Here is a 27,722-nt window from a genome sequence, read left to right on the forward strand (position 1 = left end):
ATGAGGTTACTCTGTGATAAGAGAGATTGGTATGGGCTTTTATTTTTGTTTCCAGATAAAAATAAATAAAGATAAAACCCTTAAATGGGGAACTCCGCACCTTATATAGAATTCATACATGTAATTCCTATAGTCTAAGACAGTCCACAAATATTAGCAAACATGAACAACTCTCTCCCAAATATAAAAACATAAGTGCTAAAACGCAAATCTGTGATGTTATCAAGTATAAAGTCCAGAAGTGCTCCATAGACAATGAAATAGGAAAGATGTTAAAGATGACGCTAACAGCACCCAGGGAAATCTTCGGAATATATGGGTACATTTTCTGTCTCAGAGCTGAGTACTACAATAGAATAAAGCTCATTTGGGTATAAAAAAAGAAAACAAAATCATTCTGTCATTCATTATCTATGGAGCAGTTCTAGACTTCATACTCGATGATCACAAGTTTGAGACTTACTTCTCTGGTTTCTGGCTTTGAGAGGGAGTAGCTCATGTACACAAACATTGATTGAACTTTCCTAGGCCTTGAATTCTTTAATTGGGTGGTGTTCCCCTTTAAGTGAAGAAGTCTTTTGAAATGGCCTCTACAAAGTTGGGTGCTGACATGAGGATCCCAATAGTGCACAGGATAGTGAAGAGGGAGAAAGCCATGAGACAAAGCCTGTCAATGACAGACGCAGCAAATTTCCACTCGTTGCACACTAACTCGTCCTCGTCTTGGTCACGGAAGCGCTTGGCAATAAAGTGCACCTCGTCCAGGATCTTGGCAAGCTCTGGTTCCACTCTGCAAGCTGAGGAGCTGTGACCTGCGGGGAGGAGCATCTCATCCTCACCTGCTCGTCCAACCAGCCGTCCACAGAGGACCCCGGAGTCACAAGAGGTGACAGCTGTGGAGTAGTGGATGCTCTCCAGGCCACGCAAGCCAACATAAAGCATGTTGCCGTTGGTGGATTGGGAGGCTGAAGTGCTTGCATTGAGCTCCACGCTGGTCAGGCTGTTCCGTGGAGCCTTGTTGTGACAGGCTGAACGCACTCGCTCCTCACCTGGGCGCTTCATGCGCAGGAACCAGGCGCACCAGTTCAGCAGGATCACACGGGTCTTTGAGATCAAACAGTAATGAATAAGAAATGAATGAAATAAGGGTGTTATTAACTTTCAATAAATGCAGAATACATCCACCAAAGAACATACAGCCTGTCTTCAGCTTTCATCCTTTATGTCTAATTTGTTTGGTTTACCACAATAATGTCCACTTTCGCAGAAGCCAAATCTGCTTAAAGTGCTCATATTATGCTCATTTTCAGGTTCATAATTGTATTTAGAGGTTATATCAGAATAGTTTTACATGGTTTAATTTGCAAAAAACACCATATTTCTTTGTCGTACTGCACATTGCTGCAGCTCCTCTTTTCACCCTGTGTGTTGAGCTCTCAGTTTTAGCTACAGAGTGAGACATCTCACTTCTGTTCCATCTTTGTTGGGAGTCGCACAGGCGCAGTAGCTAGGTAAGGACTACTAGCCAGTTAGAAGCAGAATATGAGGGCGTGCCATGCTAGCACAATGGCGAGCATTATAACATGTGTTACAAAGTGACGCACGTTCGTCACGGAAGTAAAGGCTGGACTACAATAGAGCTGTTTGGAGCAGTTTGAGAACAGTGTTTTCTGTTGGAGATGGTAAGTCCCTTTGGGCTGGACTTTGGGCTTTTTCACTTTGTAAACCTATAATGTGCACAAAAAAGATATATAACACAATAAAGTATAATATGAGCACTTTAACATTTCAGAGAGATGCTCCACTCGTCATTGCACTTTTCCTTAACTGTCCAATCACAATGAAAAGCTGATTATATCATGGCCCCATAAAACACCAGTTGGTGATTGGTGTCAGGATACACACCTTCACATTTCTGGTCAACAGTTTAAGTACAAAAAGTATAATCATTGCACTGCAGAGGGTATACTGAACTGCAGTTAACCACCCTGCTTTGTGTTGTAGCATTATTTGACTCTAAACCTTTTCATGATGTTTAGATATCCGGAGACCTCATTGTGCAAGAAAGAAAGACATTTGTAGAAACACATTAGCCAGACTGAATCCTCCTGGGGAATTTCTGCATGTATGTTTTTATATTTTCACAACTGGCTAAGTAACTTTAGCATATGTGAACACCTGAAGACCTCTTAGCACATTCCTGCCTGTTCAAGATACCTAGTGGACACACGGTCTTACACGAGCAAATACATATTAATCTTAATAAATCCCAGTAAGTGAAGCAAAATTTACTATAACCCAATAAAAAAACAAAAGCAGCATAATCAATGCAGTTGTCCACAGTTTTTCATAATGTGCTCCACAGTTTTGGGGTGTGACGAGAGTCAAGTGACTAAAGTGGTGTTAATGGGATCATTGTATAAGTCACGCTAAATGTTGTAACATGAAACAACACTCACCCACTTCGGCATCTTGCTTCCATCAGGGTCATGGTGGTGATATTGTAAGACGAGAACTGTGGCAATTACTGAGAGACCAACAATGACCATGGTAGTGGCAAAGTATTGAGCTGGGTGAAGAAGAAATAGAGGAAACAGTAAGAATGGATGCAAAAAGTTGTGTCATGCAGGTAACATTACAAGGAGACAACATGAGGATAAAATAATATGTTTCAGTGTAAGGAAAAGGGTTCACAGTCCAAGAGAGCAAAATTCCCTTCTTGGCTTGAGCACTCTGCTTACTTTATGTGTCAGAGAAATGCAAATATACTTTTTCATTTTGGTTTCAAATACAGTGACTCGGATCTCTATATAAAAAACTGCTTAAACTTAGTTACATTTTGATATGAGAGAACCCCTGATGAAAAATGACTACACACATTTTCTCCCGCGTCTTCCCAGTGATAGCAATTGACACCCATAGCGACTTCTTTTCAATTTTAGCCTGGCTTACCTATTAAAGGCACAGAGTCCGATGTGGCGGGCATAATCTCTGCAACCAGCAGCATAAAGACAGTCAGGGAGAGCAGGACTGTAATGCCTGGGAAGGAGACCAAATCTCAGTAAGAACTTCACAACAAAACTATTAGGGGAATGAAAAACACCCAAATCACACAGACAGGACCCCATAATTCTTTGATGTTGAAATATGCTACAAGTATGCACAAGTTGGGTGTTATAAAGCAGTCATAACACTTCCATCCTTAAAAAGGGTTTGTAAAATATGCAAAAGATTAAGTGCTCTAGTTGTGCTAGTGTTTCCAGTTGCATTATACGCAGCTATTTTCTGTTGTTCAAATTGTTCCTATTGTCCTCAAATACATTCAATGCATTTGTAATGGTTATATTATTATGCTAATTCAGCTTTGTTTTAAATGTATGTGCTACTCTTCCACAATGGGGTACTGTAATGTAGTCGAATGTGAAGGAGAATTCCCCAAAATTAGAATTGCAGAGCTGTTGAAGCTTATAATGTATCACAGTCACAGACTACATTACCTGAGAAGTACAAGCACAGAAAGACTAACAGGTTTCTTCAAAATACCAGAGCAGAGTTTTCACTAATGGGCTGACAACGCTAAGCCACTGGCTCTTTGGCTGTCTTACTAGACTGAGCTTCTTAGCAGGATTTATAAGAGTCATATAATTAACTGCAGGCATGCTGATATACATTTGACACCTCTGAAAAACAGGTAACGGCTGCCTTTATGTTTTCTTATATATTCTTATATCTGTGGCCCTAGGATGGGCATGTGAATCCTTTCAAATGAGTGGTTTATCATATCGAATACTGCATTTTAAAGAAATTAATATTTAAGCCTTAGTTAACCTAAATTCTGAAAATCATACGGTATATTTCTACTTTTCCTTAGTTGTCTGTTGCCATGATAATTTCATTTTATTGGTGTTGAGCTTTACGCTCAAAGTATTTAAGAATTACATCCGAATAACTCAAACGCATCAAACAGAAATAATGCTTCCATTACTCCTGATAATCTAAATCTGGATAATTAGGAACCACTTTCAACCAGAAGTAGAAAATATTAAAAACTGTTTTTAGAAAATGTTGCTGATCAGTTTTTTGAATGTTATTTGAAATGCAGTGAGCGACACACACTTAATTCGGTTTACCTGCATTGTACAGTGAAAATGTCATAACGTCTGCAAATAAAGTTTTTACTATATGCAAAGCTAGATACCACACGGGGAAATATGTTTTTGCTTTGTGATTTGGATGAACCGACAACTTAAACAAATGAATAGAATTCTATGAAAACACAGTATGATGGATCTTCTAATATAAACAACCCTTTACAACATAAAAATGCAGACTATGGGAGTAAAGATTCACACACAATAATATTCCAATATACTACATGTGAACCATTTGTGCATTTTGCAAACATAATTCTCACGACAGTCCAATTTTATTGAAATTGAATCTGGGAATGAATGCTGCCATGAATACACATTTCTCAATTAGTGTTCATTCATTCTCAAATAATAAAAATAATAATGTCAACGCGTAGCTGGGTTGATATACAGACTTCATATACAGTAGATCTGTTAGCACATGAGCCAACTCACACACACACACACACACACACACACACACACACACACATACACACACACACACACACACACACACACACACACACACACACACACACACACACACAGAGTTTACGTAGGCAATATAACTCATGACGTATGCCTGATGTGTGATGTGAACTACAGTATAAAAAACCCTTTCAAACACATTTAAGGAGCATTAAGATCTACATAACAGCATATTATACTTGGCATGATCAATTCTTATTTCCTATATCTGTCTGTGAGCTAAAAAAGATCAGAAGCCATGCACACTTGTACAAAAACACACACACATCTGGCTCTAAAGCACTGGTAACGACCAGTTACCAGTGTAATGCAGATCAAGCTGTAATGCAGGACCCTTATGGTTTGAAGAAGGCACAAACTGCATAAATTAACACCCCCACATACAGTACACACACACACACACACACACACACACACACACACACACACACACACACACACACACACACACACACACACTGCCTCCAGGCATTTGAAATTTATGCATGAAATTGGCTCATATATTCAAGTCAACTGTAACAATTGAGATAAGATTAAGATAAGTTTCTCGGCCCACTGACGGTAAAGTCAGTCACTCAGTGCTGATTATCAGATCACTTCACAAGGCCACAGAGGAAGTGGATTAATGAAAAACCATAGTTTTTCACAGAATGGCTGATTACCCGGGAGACAAATGGGCTAGGATATAAACATTTGGAGAATAATACAAAGGTTGGCTCTGCGTCAAAACCACTTGGGTTGTAAAATATTTAATTTGATTATGATCTAATTTGTTTTCAGTTATGTTCTTTGACCTGCAATGAAACACAAGTCATGTCAACACAGCAGGAAGCAATGCAGTCCGTAAACATTTTATTGTGAAATTCTAAAATATAGCAGTATTCAGGGTTTCAAGAGTTGTGTTATCTTTGCAGTAAAATGTGTCAGGTCAAAATAAATAAGTAAATGCATTACAAGAAAATCTGGCACCTCACTTTGTCACTCATCAACAAGAATAGTCAACATCCAGAAACTATTTCATAGGTCAGATGTGGGAAAAAAAACTTTTATGTTAAGTCTATGTTAAGTCACAATCTGAGCAACTCTGTGTTTAGAGCAGAGCTGGTCAAATATATCAAATAGGCTGAACACCTACAAATTATATTACCAATGCCAATATAGTATCGGATAGTACAGTATCTGTATGTGATTTAGGTGTAAGTTGGTAATGATTGGAAGTTGAGTGAGAGAAAGGCACTCAGTCAAATCTTCTTATAAGGCCAGTAAAAATGTATCGAGGCATCTTTCTGATTCATATGGACTACAAATTTGATTGCAATGATTAGGAACTAATGCAGCTAAGAAAATACTGTACATGCGGTACAATTCTGAATTTTGTCATTAACTGGTGCATGTACTCCAATGACAAAATTGCATATTGGCGGGGATGTTTCCCCCCCCAAATATTAAAATATGCTCAAATATTATAACATATTCATATATTATAAATACTGCCCTATTGTGTGTGTTGTGTGTGTATTCCCAACCCAGTGAGATCTTCTCCCCAGAGTCAGCAGGCAGAAGGAAGACGAGCAGGGCCAAAGTGGAGATCAGCACGCACGGAATGAGCAGGTTGAGGCCGTAGTAGAGGGTCCGTCTCCGCATCACCAAGGTGAAGGTGACGTCAGGGTACGGCTCCTCGCAGCAGGCATAGAAACGCTCGTTCTTCCGTCCTGGAACCTCTGGAACAAAAACAACACAGTCTACTCTGGCTGGCAGGAATGGAGTGACAAGTTATTGGGAAATCATCATTTTGAATTTTGAATATCAATCCTCTGCACTTCACAAGCCCCCGGCCCCCTCCTACCAACAAGATCCCACTCTCCGTTGGCGATGTAGCCGGTGATATCCGCCTCCAACATCTTTAAGTCCAGAGACCAGCCCCCGTATGTCCAGGAGCCAAACTTCAGGTCACATCTCTGGACGTCAAAGGGGAACCAGCGCACATCGATGTAGCAGGTGCTCTTGAAGATCCCTGTTATGGTGATAAACATGAAAATACTTGCTTTGATATGTATATTTATACTTCACCTGTAGAAGGCTACTGAAGAGAGTGACAGAAACGGATGGGGTGACATTTCGAGCTCTGATAGAGAATCAAGAACTCAGAATGAAGAAAGCAGAGGGAGGTTTTAAAAAAAAATGACAGCGCCCAACAGCTATATAGGCAGCAAGAGAGATATGGAGACCAAGTGCCATCCATCCTAAGGAGAGTACAAAATGTTCAATATTACAATGAGATGAAAGAGGCCGGTAAGCCTTCAGGAGAGGCAGGCACGGAAAAAATGTACATCCATACTTAAGAAAGATATGAGACGTCAGCAGTAAACAAGGTCTCTCGCCTCTCTCTCAGTGCCAAGAAGATGATAAACCTCAGCAGGGACAGAATAAAGATGGGGAGCAGGAAATACAATGAACCCAGTGACAAAGACAAGTTATCAGGAAACAATTTGGAATGTAAATTGCTTGAAATGACTCAAAACACATTGATATAAGCACAAAAAGTCAAGGAATTTACAGTACATTGTATAGAATACAAACAAATATACAAATATAGTAGGCTACTAGTACAGTTCCCGTTGAAAACATGCCTGTACGGAATGGGCCGATTGCTTGGCATCCTGTATTGTACTGTACTTTCACAAATGTTTCATAAGTACATTTTCTCAAATACTGCACCGTACAACTTTAAGGTGCATGTACACTTCTTTATTTATAATTTTGTATTATTACTATTTTATGCTACTTTATTCTTAAACTCCAGTGCAGTTCAGAGGCAAATATTGTAATTTTTGCTCCACTTTATTTGACAGCTGTAATTACTTTGCAGATTTAGATTACTATTACAAAATATAATCAAATAATACATTATGTATTATTATAGATGAAGCTACTCAGCAGTATATAAAATAATAAAGCCCCACCTTTACCAGCCACATTAATGATGATTACCACATGAATGCATCACTACTTATAAGTTCATTCATTCTGCAAGAGTACTTTTACTTTTAGTATATTTTATGCTGATACTACATCAGTTTATTTTTTATTTTTCTTAATTCCCTCTACCACAGCTACATAAAACTGCTGACAGCAAGGTGAAGACGTGCTGGAGTCGGTCCACAGAGCCCTGAATCATTGCCCTCGCTGTGATTCAAAGTTTATTAATATTGAACGTATTGCAGATCAGTAATCAAAGCTTCATTGTACATAATTACATATGCAATACCCCAAAAATCTCCCCAACATTATGCATTAACATTAATTTATCAGGCCTAGTTAATATTCTCAGATAGTGCTGTTTGTTGTGTGTGTGCCAGGGGCTGCATGTGTTGTGTGTGCGGTACTGAAACGGAGCGGAGATCTCAAGATTTAAAAAAGGTTTCTTGCTTTTGTGGTTAATAAATCCCCCAAAAATAGCCTCTGCTAAGTTGTTGTGCGAGTGCTCTGATTAAAGGGAACATTTTCACTTTTTAACTTGCACCCTTTCATGCGGTCATCGCCCCTTCGTGTGACAGACAGACAGACGGACAGACAGAGACTTCTGGATAGTGAGATTCTTGAGACAAAGACACTACATGTGATTGACATCATCCTCTGGACATGCGCTGGTCAGTTCACGCGTGCCAAACTAATGAAACCCAAGTTGTTAAACATCTGTTTCTCCCATGCACAGGGACCCTTCCTCTAGTAGTTCTGGGGCCCCACTGCCAGAAATACCAATCTGCAAGCCAGGGACTATCACCAATGTTTCTCTTAAATGATAAGCTTATAGGTTTGTGTATATTTACCTTCATATCTGCAATCCGGTAATCATTTAATGCAGTTGTTTTGAGCTAAAGTGCCGAGTGACTGTTTTGGGCCAATATTGCATTCAATGAGTGTTCATTTGGAACTAAGTTGAGATGCAATTTGCTTGTAACAGAGGCAATCAATCCAGAAGAAATTCAATGATATTTACGGTGGTATCGATTAAGATGCTGAGGCAAGGCAGTCCAGCCCTTTTGCGTGGTCAGAGAAAAAAAAGGGGGGAAGAAGAGCCTGCCGGGGAGAGCAGTAATCACCAGCTGTGACAGGAAGGCCTTCTGTTTCAATGTATTCCCATGCATGTGTGTGTGTGTGTGTGTGTGTGTGTGTGTGTGTGTGTGTGTGTGTGTGTGTGTGTGTGTGTGTGTGTGTCTTTTAAGACCACACAGTCTGGCAGTAGTGGATCAGAAGGGGCTTGATGAGCACTCGATAGTGATGAATCATTTGGAGCATATGACATTAAATTACTGTTACTGGGATAAGACCATTTAAAAGTGATTATAGCATACCAGTTAGACAATCTATCCAACTCCAAACTAAAAACAATTGTACCACAACTGAGAGTACAATGAGACAATATCTGGAGCACACAATTTAGTTAACACCCTTAAAGCTGCAGTGGAAGAAAGCAAACCAACGCCAGAATGACCTCTCCCTCTCCCCTCTGTGTCGCAATGCATGCACAGGACAGCCAATAGGAACGCTCTCTCTCTCTGAAATGACCTGTTATTGGCCAAAGTCTCCCTTCACAAACTAGATTATCTAAAGTGTATATACAAAGCCAAGAGGAGGTGCAGTAGTGTATTTTTCTTTCAGACCACTTGAATTATAATATCCTGAAAGATTATTATGGAATTATTGCCCAGTGACGCTAAAAATAAAGTGCCTACCACAGCTTTAATATTGTGCAGCAACTAATGCTGCAGTGTGGATGTTTAAATTGCCTGCGCTCAGCTAATACCTGTCTCTAATAGACAGGTTCCAGATGTGGCTTACATCATGCTTTACCACACTGCTAGGCATATATATACAATACGTATTCATTTCTTTATTTAGTTCATATGTTCAATTATCTTGAAATCCAGCTTGGGGGCGACATCATATTTTTGCTTTGTTTGTTTTTCTCTCACTTATTTTTTTTATTTTTTATTATTATTATATGCAACTGAAGTTATTATCATTTTTACTTAGTTTTTATTAATATTATTATTATTATTATTATTTTATATTACTTTACATTGCTGCTTATGTAAGTTTGGCTGTGAATATCAGGTGTTTCCTGAGACTAGCATCTGTGACTATTTTGAAATGTGTTTATGTGTATAATTTTTTTTTAAATAGCAGAGGGAGGGAGCAATGATGGAGCATCTAATATTTCCAATGAGTAAACATGTGTTTTTGTCTGATTCTGACATGTGAGGGTTGACTGAGATTATAACTCTTACCTGGAGGTAAGTAGGTACAGGTGCCCGAGGAGTCAACCAAAATGTTGGTGTGGAAAGTAGCATCAAATCTTTCATCAGCACTGTGGACAACATGGAGCTACATCAGTGTTTGTCACTGCAGTGTTATCTGTAAGTAAAGTTCAGCTTCAGAGGAAAACATTTGAACAAATTCATACACTGATATAACCTTTGCAAGAACCGCTATTAATTATGAGGATGCAACATACATTTTTAAGGAGCCACAAACAGCGAGCGGAAAAAAAGATCCGGTGAAAAAATACAAATATTTCTCTAACTAATTCATACTGCAGCAGGTACACAGCACACCAGGAGTCACAACTGATGCAACATTTCCCTGGAGATGGTTATTAAGTGGTTACCCTCATTCTCCCCTGCTACCCACAATTCACTCCCTCTAAATGAACTCCCCAGAGCTTGAGGCATGGTTGATCTTTGAGTTGAAAGGCAAAAAAGAACTTGACTTGCAGCAGTGTCTAATTCAAAGAGTCTCAAATCAAGGCTTTACTCAGAGGGACAATGACAAATGAAGTACAATGCTTTATCCCCTCATTAGTCAATGGGAGACTGAGTGCCTCTAATGTGATTAGTTCAGATCTTTCTTTTAAAGATTGATAATGGTGTATAATAATTGGTAATCTGTATAGCCTCTTCCATTAGGGACATATAACAAATTGCTTTTTCCCCCATATTTTTTATACATGTTTATTAATTTGTCTAAATAATGTATTGCTCCGAAGCTCTCGTCTAGACAGTACTGAACTACTGCTACTTAAAGGTACCATGGAATGAAAATTTCACTTTCTGAGGTTTTTTAACATTAATATGAGTTCCCCCAGCCTGCCTATGGTCCCCCAGTGGCTAGAAATGGTGATAGATGTAAACCGAGCCCTGGGTATCCTGCTCTGCCTTTGAGAAAATGAAAGCTCAGATGGGTCGATCTGGAATCTTCCCTTTATGATGTCATAAGGAGGAAGGTTACCTCCCCTTTCTCTGCTTTGCCCGCCCAGAGAATTTGGCCCGCCCATGAGAAAGCGAGAGACATAATGGCCTGCAAACAAGCGAAGCATGGCAGTTTGGCACCTTGCCCCCCCTCTCTCCTCCTCAATAGCATTTAAAGCTACAGACACAGAAATGGCACATCCTAAAGAAAGCTCATTGTGGGACTGGCTCTAGTGGCTGTAATTCTGCACCAAGGCTGAATTTCGGGAAAGAGACTTCAGATACAGTATTAGGGACCACTAAGGCCTATAGAAAAGCATCCAAAAAGCAGCATGTCATAGGACCTTTAAACTGCAGAGCTCCACTAACCTTGAAGTGTATCGGTGCTGTCTGAAAACCAGCTTACCTGTCATCAGCACATTTATAGTACCATTTCTGATTAACCTTTAAAAGGAAAGAAGTATATTCACTACATATTGATCTTCCAAGCTGGTACCAGACATAAATGCTTAGTTTTGAAAATGAGAGCTATCCAAGTTTCTTGTTCCTAAAGGAAATTTGGCCTATTTGTAGGTGAGATGTAAAAAGGGTTTTAAACTTAAATTAGGCTAATAATTTAAAGTAATAATTACTTGTGTGTTAGTTGGGCCATTAATAATTTATAATTTATATATAAATTAAAGTTGGACCTTAAAATTGATGCAATAGGTCTGATGCAAGAACATTTTCATTTTCTTATCCTAAGCCTCTCTTACTTTGTACCCTGACGTTAAATCATACAAGTGTTCCAAGTCATATTCAGTTAAAAAAAAAAAACTCTTAACAGCACAAACTTGTCATGAATTGCTCATTTTAACTTGATGATTGCCACCTGCTCATGAAGAGGTGCACGTTCGTGAGATTTGATCATTTGCTAAATCTAAGGCTTCCTGTTCGGCTCCATTTGTGGAGTTTCACTCACACATGTCCCCTAAGAGCAAAAAGAACAACACACAGAGCTTCAAGTCCTCCTGTCAGAAATCAGCAGATGGAAACACTCGGCTGTGTCAGTAGTAGTAGAATTAGGGGACCCAAAATAGAAATGAAGTTAGAGGCCTAAACCATTTCAAGCAAAGCGGACCTTACATTTGAGCTGCTCAAGGGGAAAGTTTTTTTAATTATTAAATTTTTCTTATTTTGATCGAATTCAGTTACATATTTAAAATACAAATGAATCCACAATGCATTTAATTATTAAAGAAAATAGTTGTATTTATTTATTTTACAGGTATCTGTGCATGACTACTCGTAACGTTTGTTTATACAATATAATACAAATTGTGAATGCCTAAATCACACTTATGGATGATTCTATTAGTAGCAATGTGGTTTTTGCATATTTTTCTATTTCTCAGAAAATCATTTCTGCTGTGTTTAATGTATCACTGTAGGTGCCATTGTGACAATCTTGTTTTTAGCTCTGGAACACAAAAACCCCAAAATACATTATCCCTCCTGACATCCACCTCCATTTTATTGTGCAAAGCATGCATGCCGAGTCTGACACCATGCATAACCAATTACAGTGCAGATCTGTCCTTACAATGCCTACCTGTTATACAGCAGGATGTCTGGCTTCCAAATGAGATGGTCAGGAAATCTAACATTGGTCACACCTCCATACTCTGATGTATTCCACCGCAGGTAGTGATCATCCCACTGCTGTGGGATGCAGAAACATAATGTACATGTTAAACATACCTTTTAAACCTGTGTTTGGTAAGCCTTGTTTAAATGCTCAACCTGGAATTTACTGTAACACTAATGTATTTATTAGTGACACTGGCAGTTACTGTAATGGGTCAAATAAATGTATGTGACAGCAGCTGTGGGTAACATTATGCAGTGACATGCTACAAGAATTGAGTTCCATCTCTGTGCCAGATTTCAGTGACATCTGTGGAGGAATATGATTTTTAGATTTCCAAGGGACACTGTTTCTTTTGCTATTCCAACAGTACTAAGATGACAGCATTGTATTGCTGTACAATGTTAGAGTCTCAAATCAAATATATAAATCAGCTACAGGTTGTAGATTTCCAAAAATGTCAGAATGTTTTACTGCATCCGGTCGCATTTCGCAATATATGCACGACAGCGTTGGCTATTCTGACCCACAGTCATGCGTAGCGTATTTATGAGTAATAGGGTCAAAATTGCAGGTGCAATGTGACAAATTATGTCCCAATTGTGTGCATACTGCATGCAACACGTACTTTGTAAGGGAAGCTGCAGTATGTACTAAAATTAAAAAGAAAAAGTAGGCCTATGCCTATTAGGGCTGAATATAATTTAAATAGTAAAGAAATCAATAGGCTACTATTGGAAAGCTGAAATTACTATTCAATTTTTTAATAAATAGTTTGGCTAACGTTAGCTAATCTCCCTTTTCTCATGTCACGTCTGATGAATAATAAGTTTCAGGAGTGAGAAACACAAGGCATTGTGAGCTAACGTTATGTACCGAGTAACGTTAGGCTGGAAATCGGAAGGACGGGTTTTAACATTACTTTTAAATCGACATCCACCGAGCCAAAATGCTTATGTTATCAATAGTTAGCTTCAATACACTTGTTAGATAATGTTTCATTACGGAGTTCTCTGTTGATTTGTGTTTGTCGCTGTGTGCTAGTGGTGGAAAATGATAGTAAACAGAAAGCGGCGTGTTGGAAATGCAATACGCCGTGACTTAGGTCCCCTTCAAGGCCAGGCTAAAGTCCCTCTAGTGGACAAAACGTGTAACAACAACCACATGCTTATAGTGGCATTGACAATGCATAAGCCTGAGTAGTGTAATACATATTAATAACAGGCTGCATTTGAGCATTAAATATTCAAACATTATTCGAATATACAAAAAATAACAAATGAAATTGAATGGTACTATTATAGAGGAAGACTGACAGCTCTAATGCCTATAAGATATTTCAATCTGGACAATTACTCCAGTATCACAGAGTACCATTTTTTGACTGACATGTTTAACTGATTATACTTATTATTTAAAGTGCAACTGCACAATTTGTGTAAATAAAATCACAAGTAGAAGGCTGTATCTTTTACCATATCTGACTCTTTGGAAAAAACAAGCAGAAAACCCATCCAGGCCCATAGCAGATGTGTGCACATGATGACTTTGGCTGATTTCCAGCTTAATATAGCTAAATGCTACAGCTGGCAGATATGTTTTTTTTTTTTTTACATATTAATGAAAGATTTTTTATGGATATGTATACTCAGATCCATAATACATTTTTTAATCAGTTCAATCCGCCATGGTATTCAAATAATGGCTGTGGGCAGAATGAAGAAATGTAATAGGTCAGTCACTAATAAAGGCTGAGTAAAACACATTAATTGAGGTTTGAATCACCTGCATAGCTCATGGTAAATTCATTATAAAGTGTCTTTCCACAGTCATGTCATCCTCACCAACATGTTGCTCTTTTTTACCAGAAATACTACAGAAATATTTAAGCATTGGAAATTAGAAATTGCTATAAATGTTGTGATGCTGTACATTGGAGATTTGTTGCACACATGGCTACGTGTAAGCATCTGTCCCTATTCAAATAAACATGAAAACATGACCTGCTTTCTTGCGGTTAGCTTAGCTTAGCATACAGGCTGGAAACAAGCGGAAACAGCTAGCCTGGCACCGTTTTCCATAACAATCTTAAACAAGCAAGAAATAATGTGTCAAATAACGTGATTTAGAGGTGCTGCTTGGCGGATTTACCTTCAGATAAAAATAGGCGAGCTGTTTCCCTGTTTCCAGTCTTTAAACTAAGCTGTAGCTTCATATCTACCAGACAAATATGAGAGTGGTATCTCGTATCTTGGTATTCTTGGCTTACTCTTGGCAAGAAAGCGTATTTCCCAAAATGAAACTATTCCAATAAGCTACTTTTAATGATGGCCCAGCAGAAGGCACCATGGTAAAAAGAAAAAGTAGGCTTATGGGCAAAAAAAAAAATACTATAACCACTCAGTTGTCTTTAACAAAGCAATAACATGATCTGCTCTAAAAATGCTGCAATTCAGTGTATATATTATTTTTTCATTCCAACACTATCCTGAAATCATATATTTACTACTCTCTGGTAAGCATGATGAGTGTGTAATCTTGAAGAACCATCTTTAATGTCTCAAAGTGACTTTTGGAGATGATCATCTTTAGGTCACCACAGGTAGCCAACAGATCAGCGTTAACAAATGATAAAAACTGTAAATTCTGTCTGCGCTATCTTGTGTTTGAGAGCCTAAGTTGATTGTGCAGGGTGTGGAGTGAGAGAGATTGAGTGAGACTGCTGCTGCGATTCCACGGGGTGATTTAAAACAGACCAAACAGCCTTGATACAGATTGCTGACGTTGCAGCAGCACTAGTGTCATACAATGGACAGGCTGCTATAAAACATCTTACTGCATGGAGGAGAAATGGGCGTATTGCCCCTGTGGAAGGTGAAAGGGAAAAGACTGGGTTCCAGATGATGTGATAAACAAGACTGTCAGACAATAACTAAACGTTTATTGTGATTAGATGAACAAACCATATACCAGGTTAAAGGCTAAAGTTTAAGGTAAAGTTCAACATTGAGAATAAAATGTTTATTCACTTTCTTGCAAAAATTAGATGGGAAGATCAATAGAGAGGCAAAGTCCCTCCCCTTCTGGTGGACCTCATGGGACCTTAAAGGTGCACTGTGAGTTTGTAACTGTCACTAACCTCCACCCCCTCCCCCAACCATTTTGTCGGTGATTGGCTGGAGTGGTTTGTTGTATTTTGGTGCACACGCTGTGCCTCTAGTGTTTGTTTGACGTTTACGACCCCTGTGTTGTCTCCCGAGACCGGGCTTTTTCACAGTGTATTCAGGGGGCAGGCAGCTAGCGGATCAAGGAGAGATGCCTACGATTTGAGACAAAAATGAAATTGTGCTGAAACCATGCAGGAACTCATAGTGCACCTTTAATTTGGAAAAAAATATGAACGGTAGTGAACGGGGAGAGGCAAATTATTTTTTGATCCCATTTGAATTGAGCCATGGATTACAAATATGATGTTCTTCAATTTAAAAGATAATTTTTCAACCGAAGAAAGTCTCAGTTAGCCGTAGGTTTGTCATATGACCACTTAGTTTTGTCTGGTGGGTTTAGCAATAGCGATTTCGCGGATGTTTTTATGTTTAAAAAAGATCTTACTCTTTAACAGAACGGCCGCCCTCTGTGGGAATCCTTTTCATAATGTTGTCAGACATAATAATAATAATAATCTGAGCCTGTCAGTGGCAAAACAAGCACTTGCCCAACAATTTACATTGTAGCTTATTTTGCTGCCGAGTGCAGTGATCTTGCTTAAATGTTTTGCAATTAATGCAACAATACCTTGTAAAATTAATCATGCTTAGTTATACCATGCCATGCAGCTCCCATAAACTTTGCTACGTTTTCATTTAATTTTGTTGTCCTTTCAAGTTTATTATCGAAGCACGTATGGCATATGGCAGAGATAAACTCATAAACATTGAAGAAGGAAGCCTGAGGACTGGATTAAGTCAACACACCACAGAACACCACAGAAGGCGGTGTGACCCAGCGAAGGGAGATCGTAGACTGTTGTGCGGTGCCTACTTGGCAGAGACCTGGCTCCTGGATCGGGCTGCTGCAATTGACGGGTGGACTCAGTCCACACCGACAGAACATAGGACTCCGGTGGGATAAGGGGAGGCGGACTCTTTACATTATTTAACGTTACATCAGCAATGCTTGGTGCTCAAATTCAAGTTGATGGAAAATATTTTGATGTCAAATTTTTTATATTAAAATGCTAGCCATATCTCCCCAAATACTACTACAACTGCATTTCGTTGTGCAAAAATGAAAATAAATGGAACTTGAGCCTGATTTGTGTATTTTGAAATGAATAATAATCTGAATTAAAGCTGCAAGCAGCGATGGACGGGCCCTCGCGCCTCTGCGCGTCGGGGTTACTGGCGGACGCCGCTCCTTGCGACCGTGCATTTGCGCGGCACTCAGACACTGCAAATCGTCACCAATGAAAAGGGAACTTCCTGCTGAGTTCAACGATACCTCACACAAGACTCTACGTCATACAGTTCATTAGCTGTGAAAAGGGGCGTGGCTAAATTATAGGGGGCGGGTCAAACCATCACCAATTAAAAAGGAACTCTCTTCTGAGTTCAATTATACCTCACACAAGACTCTACCTTAGATGGGTCAGCATTTATGAAAGGGGCGTGGCTTAAACATAGGGGGCGGGCCAAACCATCACCAATGAAGAAGGAAGTCTCTGCTGAATTCAATGATACCTCACACAAGGGTCTACCTTAAACGATTCAAATGTTATGAAAGGGGCGTGGCTTAAACATAGGGGGCAGGCCAAACCATCACCAATGAAGAAGGAACTCTCTGCTGAGTTCAATGACACCTCACACAAGACTCTACTTTAAACTGTTCAAATGTTATGAAAGGGGGTGTGGCCTGAGTAAGTGGGCGTGGTAAAAGTATAGGGGGCGGCTCAGTATCCCATGTCGACCACACATTATAAGTTTCATGTAAATCGGATGATGTTTGTCATATAAGGCGCATTTCCTGTTGCCAGCGGGGGGCGCTATGACCAAAAGTAAATATTGGCCTGTAGATGTCCTCAGACCTGGACCCTTGTCAATTGTGAGAAATTTCGGGCAGATACGACAACGTACACTGAAGTTACAACAATTTCTAATAATATTTATCATGGAAAGGGTCTCTTCGAGGCAATCAGACATTAGCGTGGCTTTTTCTGGAATAGAGGTCTATGCTAAAACTGAGTTTTTATAGAAAAAGTGTAGCATTAGCTAGCATGTTAGCAATTTTGCCAAGCCAGTTTGACAAGTTCAGTCTGGCTTCAATTTCAGCTTTTCGTTAAGACTACCTATCACTATTATGACTACAAACAGGTAAAAAGAAGAAAAGGGAAGGCGTTTAAATTAGATGACTGCCATGGTTGATGTTTACTAGCAGTTTTAAACATATTAATCCCTTCTTGTAAGTAGGAATGGCATATTTTACGTATTTCCGTCATAAATGCAAACACTTCAGTTCAGTCCAAAATGGCGGCGACTCTGCGACTGCACGCAGATGTTGTATTGGCGACCCAATGGAGGGTCGCCTCTTATTAATATAACCTCTTTGCCACAAAGGTGTAACCAATCTCTCTCCCAGTGCATACTCAGATAGACTCCAGGATCTTGGGACCACAAACAGGATAAGTAGTTACAACAAATTGATGGTTTATTGAGAATATGAGAGTACATATTTGCTTTATTTCCTTCTGGGTTCCAGTATGTGATAAACAAAACTGTCAGACAATAACTAAACATTTATTGTGATTAGATGAACAAATTGCATATAAGTAATATATAACATATATAATATTAGTAATAAAATGTAGTATGTGGCTAAGTGTAGCCAGGTGCGGTTTAACTTTTGTGACTTTACATACATTGTAAAGAAAGAAACCTTACCAGTTGCAGCCAGATGTTGGTTGTCAAAACCTGGTTCTTCTCATCCTGATAGAAAATGATGATGAGTGATATTCATTAACAGGCAGGTATTTTGGTGTAGGTATTTATTGTTTTTCTCAGTTTAAGTTTCATAAAGAAAGAGTCATGCTACTCAAAAAACATCAACATCCACAGTAGCTTCACCTCTCAGTGGAGAAACAATTGACTGTTACCCTTTACCCATATTTGAAAAGTCAATATTTTTTACATGGGAATTGATTTTAGCTGTGAACTGAGAAGATAGTGACAATTTTTATATTGACAGATGATAACAAAATTTCACCTAAACAAGAATGAGTTATCATAACACCGCCTTGTGCAGTGCCTGTGCTAAAGTAATGTGTGGAGAATCATTATTTACGTACCACATCCATGATCTGCATGAGGGTGAGGCCGAATTGAACAGTGAGAGTCTGAGAGTCATTGGAGACTGGTCTCACCAGTGGGTTGTAGCCAGTCATCAGGTCGTTGTACAGTTTGCGCTGATCTGGCCCTTGAAGAGAAACTACAGAAGACAGAGAAACCTGGACAGTAAATATACTTTCATAATGACTTCAGGACAAACTGAGCAAGAATGCCAGGTAGGGAATGAGTCCTTACCCCAAGTGAAGGAGTTCAAGTACCTTGGGGTCTTGTTCGCGAGTGAGGGGACAATGAAGCGGGAGATTGGTCGGAGAATCGGCGGGGGCGGTATTACATTCACTTTATTGCACCGTTGTGACGTAAAGAGAGCTGAGCCAGAAGGCAAAGCTCTCGATCTACTGGTCAGTTTTTGTTCCTACCCTCACCTATGGTCATGAAGGCTGGGTCATGACCGAAAGAACAAGATCCAGGGTACAAACAGCCGAAATGGGTTTCCTCAGGAGGGTGAGATAGGGTGAGAAGCTCAGTCATCCGTGAGGAGCTCGGAGTAGAGCCGCTGCTCCTTTCCGTCAAAAGGAGCCAGTTGAGGTACGGTTTGGGCATCTGGTAAGGATGCCCCCTGGGCGCCTCCCTATGGAGGTGTTCCAGGCACGTCCAGGTGGGAGGAGACCTCGGGGAAGACCCAGGACTAGGTGGAGGGATTATATCTCCAACCTGGCCTGGGAACGCTTCGGGATCCCCCAGTCGGAGCTGGTTAATGTGGCTCGGGTTTGTACATCCCTGATACCTTTCCTTGCCTCCTCTCCTTGCGTCTTAGTCCCGCCCACTCAGACACAAGGGGAGAGAAGTCGAGGCAACAAGAATTTAACAAAATTGAGACATCCTTGCCTACCTCTGTACAAAATTGTGGGGAAATATATTCAATAGTTGTTGAGGTATTCCGGTCTGGATCAAAGTAATACGACAGACCAACGTTGCCCTTCATAGAGCCACCACGATGCTAGCGTGACCCAAAGCTACATTCACCCTATTTCTACGTCATCCAATCCATACCTGAATTTCTGGCTGATTATCACACCTCTTTCCATTTATAATCTTGCTTCATCTTGCAGGTACCTATCACCACTCCAGCTCCATCTTTCACCAAGAGACTCAAGAGTCTGTGCCAGCAGACCTCTCACTCTTGAATAATTTTGCATTTAATTTAATGTTTCAGTTAAATCAAATGATATATGGTATAAAAAAAGTCAATTTCAGAGTGGAATATTTTAAACAAAGGGTGGTGAAACACATGCAGCCCAGACAAGGCAATCATCCAAATACATTACCTGGCCTGGGTTCATCTCACTGCAATCTCAGATCAGAACTGCCCCTCATTTTCACACACTCGTATCCACTCTTGAGTTATAGAGAGTTTTTGGCAGCGTTTATTCACTTCACTTATGGCCACAGACCAATTATCCTAAACCATCTATGAGAAGCACATTATCTCGATGATTTGGCAGAGATCTTGTTGCCTGTGGGCATCTCCCTATTCCTGTGCTGTGTTGCATCCTGCTCTTTCAAAACAAGACTAGGTCAAAACCTTTTATATGGCTGGACAGTGTATGGTCAATTTGTATGTGGCCAAATTGTTATAGGGATAGTCAGCGGTAGTGTCTATAATGTGAGTATAGATGTAAAATGTTCATCTTTAGTAGAGCTGCTGTCTGATAAATTGTATTGTTATTGTCATCGCGATATGAACATGCGTGATGAACACATCGCAAAAGACTGAAATGCAGCAACCCTTCATAAACATGCAAAACCATGTAGAAAGCAAATTTTAATCTGCTATCACAGTCTCTCATCCACTGCCGTTATGTTTTACATGAGCACAGCGCGCTAGCTCAGCTAATAGCAAATTGTGACAAGCTTAAACAAAGGCTGGTTGTATGAAGTCTTACTGTTTATCTTAGTTTTCCACGTATCTTAAAATTTGGCAAATTCTTGTAAACTAAGCTGCTGGGCTGAGACGAACCTCTTTCAGTGGTAAATCCACATGGCTAAATATTATGCATGTAAATGATGTCATCGGACATCAGAACAGGGGGGAGGACAGACGACAGGATGTCTTTCTAAACTTTATATAGTGACTTTGCTGTAAACATTACTGTTGCTGCTCTTTAAACATTTAGTTTCCGCTGGAAACTGAAAGTGAAACTAAAGTTCCACTGGCATCGCTTCCTAGTGCTACTTTAAGATGGTTCTAATTTAAAGATGATTTCTCCTTTGTTCATAATGTGTAGGCCTACTCCTTTTTGTTATTTGTGTAGTTAATCTTTCACCAGGCCGCCAAAGCGCCACCCGCTTTCTTTAAGCGCGCCGTCGCCAATCGTGCTGTTGCAGCTATCGTCTATTTTTTTTCCGCAAGCGAATCTTGCGAGGAAACACATCGATAACCTATTTTAAACAATATAGAATAACTATATGATATAAATAATTTGATGCTAAAAAAATTATCAAATAGAAATCTCCTGCTTGCCAACCATTTTGATTTTCCTGTCCCTCTTCCTGCTGTTCTCTGGAAGTGGAGATTTTTACATGATATAATATCAAAACCTGCCCATACACTTTATTTATTTGGAAATAGCTGAGTGTCACTGCTGTTTGTGATTTTTTTTTTTTTTTTATTACATAGGCCCACTAGTTTCACCATAGACAGTATATAAACTTGACCAACAGATCCCGTTGCTCTGGACGGAGACCAGTGAAGGATATTAGAAGCACTTTTCCGGTGAGGGCTGAGCGTTACTGCGCAGCCTCCAACTGAGAGACACGACGTAGATGTGACGTGAGCAACCTGTCTGAAAGTTGTAAGTCTTCTGGTAGCTGTGCCAAGAGAAATCTCAATCATTCCCAATCTTGCAGAGACGGAGAGCGTAGGTATATGTAAGGAGATAACATAGGCACAGGCTAATTATTGCTAACTAAAATGCTAGTTAACATTAGTAATTAAACTTAAACAGCTAATCGAAACTGCCTGCGAGCTTCTCCTGTACTGTACGGTAATTCCTCTACTATGCGACATTAAGTCACGTGGTTATGACACAATTGTTAGCCTATTTTTATAAAAACGTCTGCTACGGAGCCATAACGTGAGATACAAGGTAATGGAGCCTTTTATACATTGTCGTGTTTCTTTAGAAATAAACAATAGACAAATAAAGTCTTTAAACGCTTCAGATGTAAAGTTTTTCGCTGACGTCAAAATGAATGGCAGTCAATGGAATGCAAATGGCGGGTGAGCGTTTGGTAGCATCAAAATGGCACCATAGGAGGTTCGAGTTCTGAAGAGAGGCTTACCCCCTTGAGTTTCACACATTCATTTGTGTCTGAAGAAATAGCGACAGTGAGGAGCAGGTAGACACACACACACACACACACACACACACACACACACACACACACACACAGACTGCATGTAGCCTACTCTGCCTGTGCATTAAACAATTGAAACGGTTGGTGGCCGCAGCAGCAACAACAACAACCGTTAATTAGTTGATTGATTTTGGCAATAGCAGATGTAAAAGATCCAGATGGAAAGGGCAGAGGCCAATGGGGAAACACCAACACAAGTCATTACACTCACTCCGACCAATGGTGGCAGAGCAACAGAGGGACAGAGTTTTGAGGTTGTAGGGCTGGTCGCACAGTCCAGCATCAAGCCAAAAAGACTTGCTGAAAGATTTGCTAAAAGCTTGTCTTTGTCCATGGCTGAATCCCCTGTAGATCTGCACCCTCCAAAGCTTACCATGATCAAATTTCACTATGACGATCAGCAAGATGACATCAATGTGTGTTATTGTCCTAAGATTTTTCTGTAATACATCCCAGTACATTACTAGCTATGAGACCACACAAAGGACATTGCTGGATATTGCCAATATGTTGCTGAACGTAAGCTGGGAGTCATAAAAGGGAGAAGCAAAGGCTTTCTACCTCTGAATCAAAATGAACAGCCTTAATAAGTCAGAGAGATGGACAAAGGATTTAAGTACCCCCAACATGTGCACAGACATTTAAATTGTGCGTGTATGTGCACACACTTACACAGCTTCTCTCCATCTGCCTCTTTATACTTCACTCTTGGGGCAGCCTCAATGAACTAGTGCCTGTAAAGTTTGGACTAAAGAGTCTGAGTGATTACTTTTAAATGAACTGCCTCAATCAAAATGTTCAAAATTCAGAGCAGATCGGAGTAAAACTGATTAGACACAGCATGTCTTGAAGGGGCCATTAAGTCATTACCATTTTTATTATTATCAGGTTTTCAAATTTACTTGGGGTGACTAATGGGGTGGCTGTGGCTCAGGAGGTAGAGCGGGTCGCCCTTAAATAATCAGTTTATCCCACGCTCCGCTTGTCTGCATGCTGAAGTGTACTAGAGCAAGACACTGAACCTCAAGTTGCTCCTGATGGGCAGGCCAGCGCCTTGCATGGCAGCTCCGCTACCATCGATGAATGAATGCGTGTTTAGAAATTGTAATGCACTTTGTCTGGTGAGGTAGAAAGGCGCCTATAAATATGAATGCAGTCAATTTGCCATGTGTGTCCTTTTAGAAGGAGCACAGGCAGCAGCAGGGTTTGTAGGCTAGGTTCATGCACAGCAATGGAAACGTGTTGCATCCAAAACAGTGTTACTGGTTTAAAAAAATAGAAACTTCTGTTTAGTCAACTATTACAAGGAAGGTTTTTGAATGATGAAATTGTGACATTTTCCGGTATCGTTAAGCTGTCTCTCAGTCAGTTTGTGCCAATATCATGCCATTCAATCGTAACGCCATGTAACTTCACTCATCTCTATCTACAAAACTGCCTGCAAGTTCCTTGAAGTTAATTATGAAAAACCTCACAGGCTACGGGGATCCATTTCTGCCAAAAGTATGTCACATGTGCACTGTCGACTGAACATTTAAAGAAACATTTGTCTGTGTCAATTTAGTCTGGCATTGCCAGACCTAACTCCACAGCGCTGCGGAGGAAGGTCTGGCTAGTCCACACAACACTACGGGATAGGAGAAAAACGTGCTCTGGTTTATTGGTATTTCTATAAACCAATCACAATCGTCTTGGGTGGCACTAAGCGCCGGACGGATGTACAGCGGCTCTGCAAAATAGCCTTGGGAAGGAACCTCTTTTGGTGGAATGTGCACGTAGGGAGGTGAGCTCTGGACTTAAAATGGCTGTCAAGTGAGAATTTTACTCAAAAAAAGATAAATATAATTTGATTGCCGGTTCTAGCTCTGAGGATATTTTTCCGAATTGACCGGAGTTTACAATGCCAACACAAAGAAAGCGGAAGGTGAGGGACATCCGGCCGAAAATGAGGGACATCTGGCTAAACCTCCGGCAGCATGGGAACAATCCCATTAATGAAACGTCGATATAGACTAGTGTCAATTCAACTTCAAACTGTACTTCTGTCATTTTGTTCTGATATGTAATTTGACTGTAATATTCTGACTCTTGTCCTGATGTGTCATTTGACTGTAATATTATGAATATTGTCCTGATGTGTCATTTGACTGCCGTCTATCGTTTTTCCAACCCAGTTACGAACAAAAGGCTTGATGCAGCGTTCTTATGAATCCCACTCGCTTTCTTGGCAAGACCCGCCCTACATATCATTCAAGTGCTATGATTGGCCAGGCGTACAAGCTTGCACAAAGTACCAAAACCCGATTTGTTCAGGTCCTATCCCCTGAACATGGGCTATCCTGACCTTAACTACTCAAAGTCAATGCATAACTTCAACCAATCTACGCAGGGCGGGTCTTCAAGAAACCAAATGGTATTCATAATAACGCTGGTTCGAGGCTTTTGTCATTCGGTAATGGCCATGGTTTCATCTAAACTGGTTTGGAAAAACAACACATCAGCACGACATGCACAGATGACACTTCAGGACGACATGCACAACAACACAGTCAAACGACACATCAGGACGAGATGCACAAACGACACATCAGCAGGATATTCATAACAACACAGTCAAATGACCAAGGGGGTAAGCCAACTTCCACACAGCATACCTCCTATGGCGCCATTTTGATGCTAACAAGTACTCACCCGCCGTTAGCATTCCATTGACTGCCATTCATTTTGACATCACTTTGACAGAGAATAACAGTACATCTGTGTACTTTACAAGTGTTTAAAGACTTTATTTGTCCATTGTTTATTTCTAAAGAAACACGACAATGTATAAAATGCTCCATTACCTTGTACCTCACGTTATGGCTCCGTAGCAGACGTTTTTGTAAAAATAGGCTAACGTTTGTGTCATAACCACACGACTTTCTGTCGCATAGTAGAGGAATTATCGTGCAGTAGGCTACAGGAGAAGCTCGCAGGCAGTTTCGACTTACATTAGCTGTTTAAGTTTAATTACTAATGTTAACTAGCATTTTAGTTAGCAATAATTAGCCTGTGTTATCTCCTTACATATACCTACGCTCTCCGTCTCTGCAAGATTGAATGATTGAGATTTCTCTTGGCACAGCTACCAGAAGACTTACAACTTTCAGACAGGTTGCTCACGTCACATCTACGTCGTCAAGCTCAGTTTGCAGCTGCGCAGTAACGCTCAGCCCTCACCAGAAAAGTGCTTCTAATATACTTCACTGGTCTCCGTCCAGAGCAACGGGATCTGTTGGTCCATTTCTTTAACTGTCTATGCAAATAACAGGGCGTGCACAGTTTAAGTTGAATTGACACAAATGTTTTGTCACGTGAGCAATCGACAGGCAATCAGACAACTGAAGTACAGTGCTAACACACACACACACACACACACACACACACACACACACACACACACACACAAACCAATGGCTGCATCATTACATCAAATGGAAATGCAAGTCTTGTCATTTACTTATACAGTTTGCCCGCAGCCTTCTATATTGTTTAACACGTTGGGTAGTTATATTAGTAGCCTATACATTACATACTGATATAAACACCTGTCGATTTAGCTTGAACTCATAATATGTGTAAATAAAGATAAACCCGAGTCCAGCAGGGCAGCCTAACTGCCCCTAATATTAGGCTATAAATTAAATTACAGTTAATTTTTAAATATAGTGAAGATATAGCACCTAGCGAGGTCTTTATAGCCTTATAGTGATTAAAAACAGCATTACAGTAAATAACAATAATGTTGCCAAAACTGCGTGCTTGGCACAACAGGTAAGTAATTCCACTTTAGGAGGCTTGCAGATCAATCCAGAGCGGAACAGGCTAATTACACACATGAAACGCAAAACCGCAAGAAAAAGGCGACCCCCAACCTCATAATAACAATTATTCAGGTTTTGGGAGTTAATTAACGTTGACAGCCTACCTTTCACTGTGAAGAAGGTGACTGCGAGAAAGAGCAGCACATTCAGTGAGTCCATGTTGAACCAAGCGAGGAGTGAGAGCAGAGAGATTCCTCAGTCCATCTGAACCTGCCAGGGAGCGGGGATGATGATGATTGTGTATGTGTGTTTGTGTTTGTGTGTGTGTGTGTGTGTGTGTGTGTGTGTGTGTGTGTGTGTGTGTGTGTGTGTGTGTGTGTGAAATAGCTATTCCTAATGAATAGCGGCAGCAATGAGATTTGTTGTAGCATCAAAGCTCTGCCCCCAGTAGTTTGTCTCACTGATTGACAACCTACTGACAGAGGATAACACTCTTACAGAGTAGTTTTTGTTTTTAAAGCGTACAATGTCGATTCCATCTCGATATAGGCCAACTTGCTACAAGTGCATTTTTTTTTTTGTCATAAGAGCCCCAACACTTGCTTTTCCACTGCATCCTTTTCCTTTCTTTTCAAAATGGTTTTAATGAGTTTTCAGAAATGTGATGCACAGGGATGGTGCTAAAAAAGGTTGGACAGTTTCAGACTGTGCTGCCATACATTTTTGGATAACAAGGTGACATCTGCTGGTCACTGAACAGAATTACAACTGTATTTTGAAATGTGATTTTGTAAGAACTACACATATTTTTGGATGTTGATGATACAGAGAAATGTGTTTGGCACAATCTAAGTCAGAGACACTCAGTACGTCAGACTGTTTTATGGTTTTTGGATCTTATTTTTGATCAACCCCAAAAAAGCATAAAAACTAATGAATAAAAAATAAAATGTCAAAAACAGGTCTCTATTGTCTGTTAGATTTAAATAGTGATGTCCAATAAGAAATCGGGATATATGGTAGTTTTAATTTGTGGTAATACTGTAAAATGTTACTTTTATGACACAATAAAGCATCAACATAACCTAAGAATATCACAGAAAAAACAAACAGATTTGGGTATCATATCGTCAGTGCAGTCTGATCTGCTTGGCGCTTTCTTTGACTGTGAATTACACTGATCCTATGTACACAATGGCAAATATATATTTTTAGACAACTAAAAGTACATTCATTTGATGCATCTTATGAGTTTATCTTATATAGGTGTCCTGAAAAGGTGGTGAACTGTGTTTAGATATTTACCCTCCATTACACGTGTATGAGCTGATATCTGCCTAAACAAGCTGTAACTGAAGGTAAACATAAATGTTATTTGCTCTCTAATGTGTTTGCTTTGGAATACGGCGGATAATTTAATGGCACTATACATTATACTGCTCCAAACAGGTTGTGAATAGTTGATTGAAAGGTATGTGTGCACAGGTGCACTGCATGTCAAATGACATGCTTTAGCAGCCTGTGACCAAGATGTACTGGTCACGGGATAATTACACTACCGAACCCATTTCATCACGCTTTTATAAGTCTGGCAGAGAGCTTGGTCTAATTAAATGTACACACAATCCAAAATGCTATTAGACGTCGAACAATCTTTGGTC

The 27,722-nt window shown here is 39.9% G+C and overlaps 1 protein-coding gene across 1 annotated transcript; it reads right to left on the bottom strand.

Annotated features, from left to right (window-relative positions):
- Positions 1-429: 429 nt before the first annotated feature.
- Positions 430-26,280, bottom strand: LOC144522086 (neuronal acetylcholine receptor subunit alpha-7-like). The gene is made up of 10 exons (XM_078256894.1): positions 26,226-26,280; positions 18,841-18,980; positions 18,437-18,481; positions 12,465-12,574; positions 9,914-9,993; positions 6,469-6,636; positions 6,149-6,343; positions 2,953-3,039; positions 2,460-2,569; positions 430-1,104 (listed from the first exon to the last, which is right to left on the bottom strand). The coding sequence occupies exons 1-10, from the start codon at positions 26,278-26,280 to the stop codon at positions 562-564; spliced, it is 1,533 nt and encodes a 510-aa protein (XP_078113020.1). The 3' UTR covers positions 430-561.
- Positions 26,281-27,722: the final 1,442 nt, after the last annotated feature.

Source organism: Sander vitreus, chromosome 1 (genome assembly GCF_031162955.1).
Source record: "Sander vitreus isolate 19-12246 chromosome 1, sanVit1, whole genome shotgun sequence".
Lineage (NCBI taxonomy): Eukaryota > Metazoa > Chordata > Actinopteri > Perciformes > Percidae > Sander > Sander vitreus.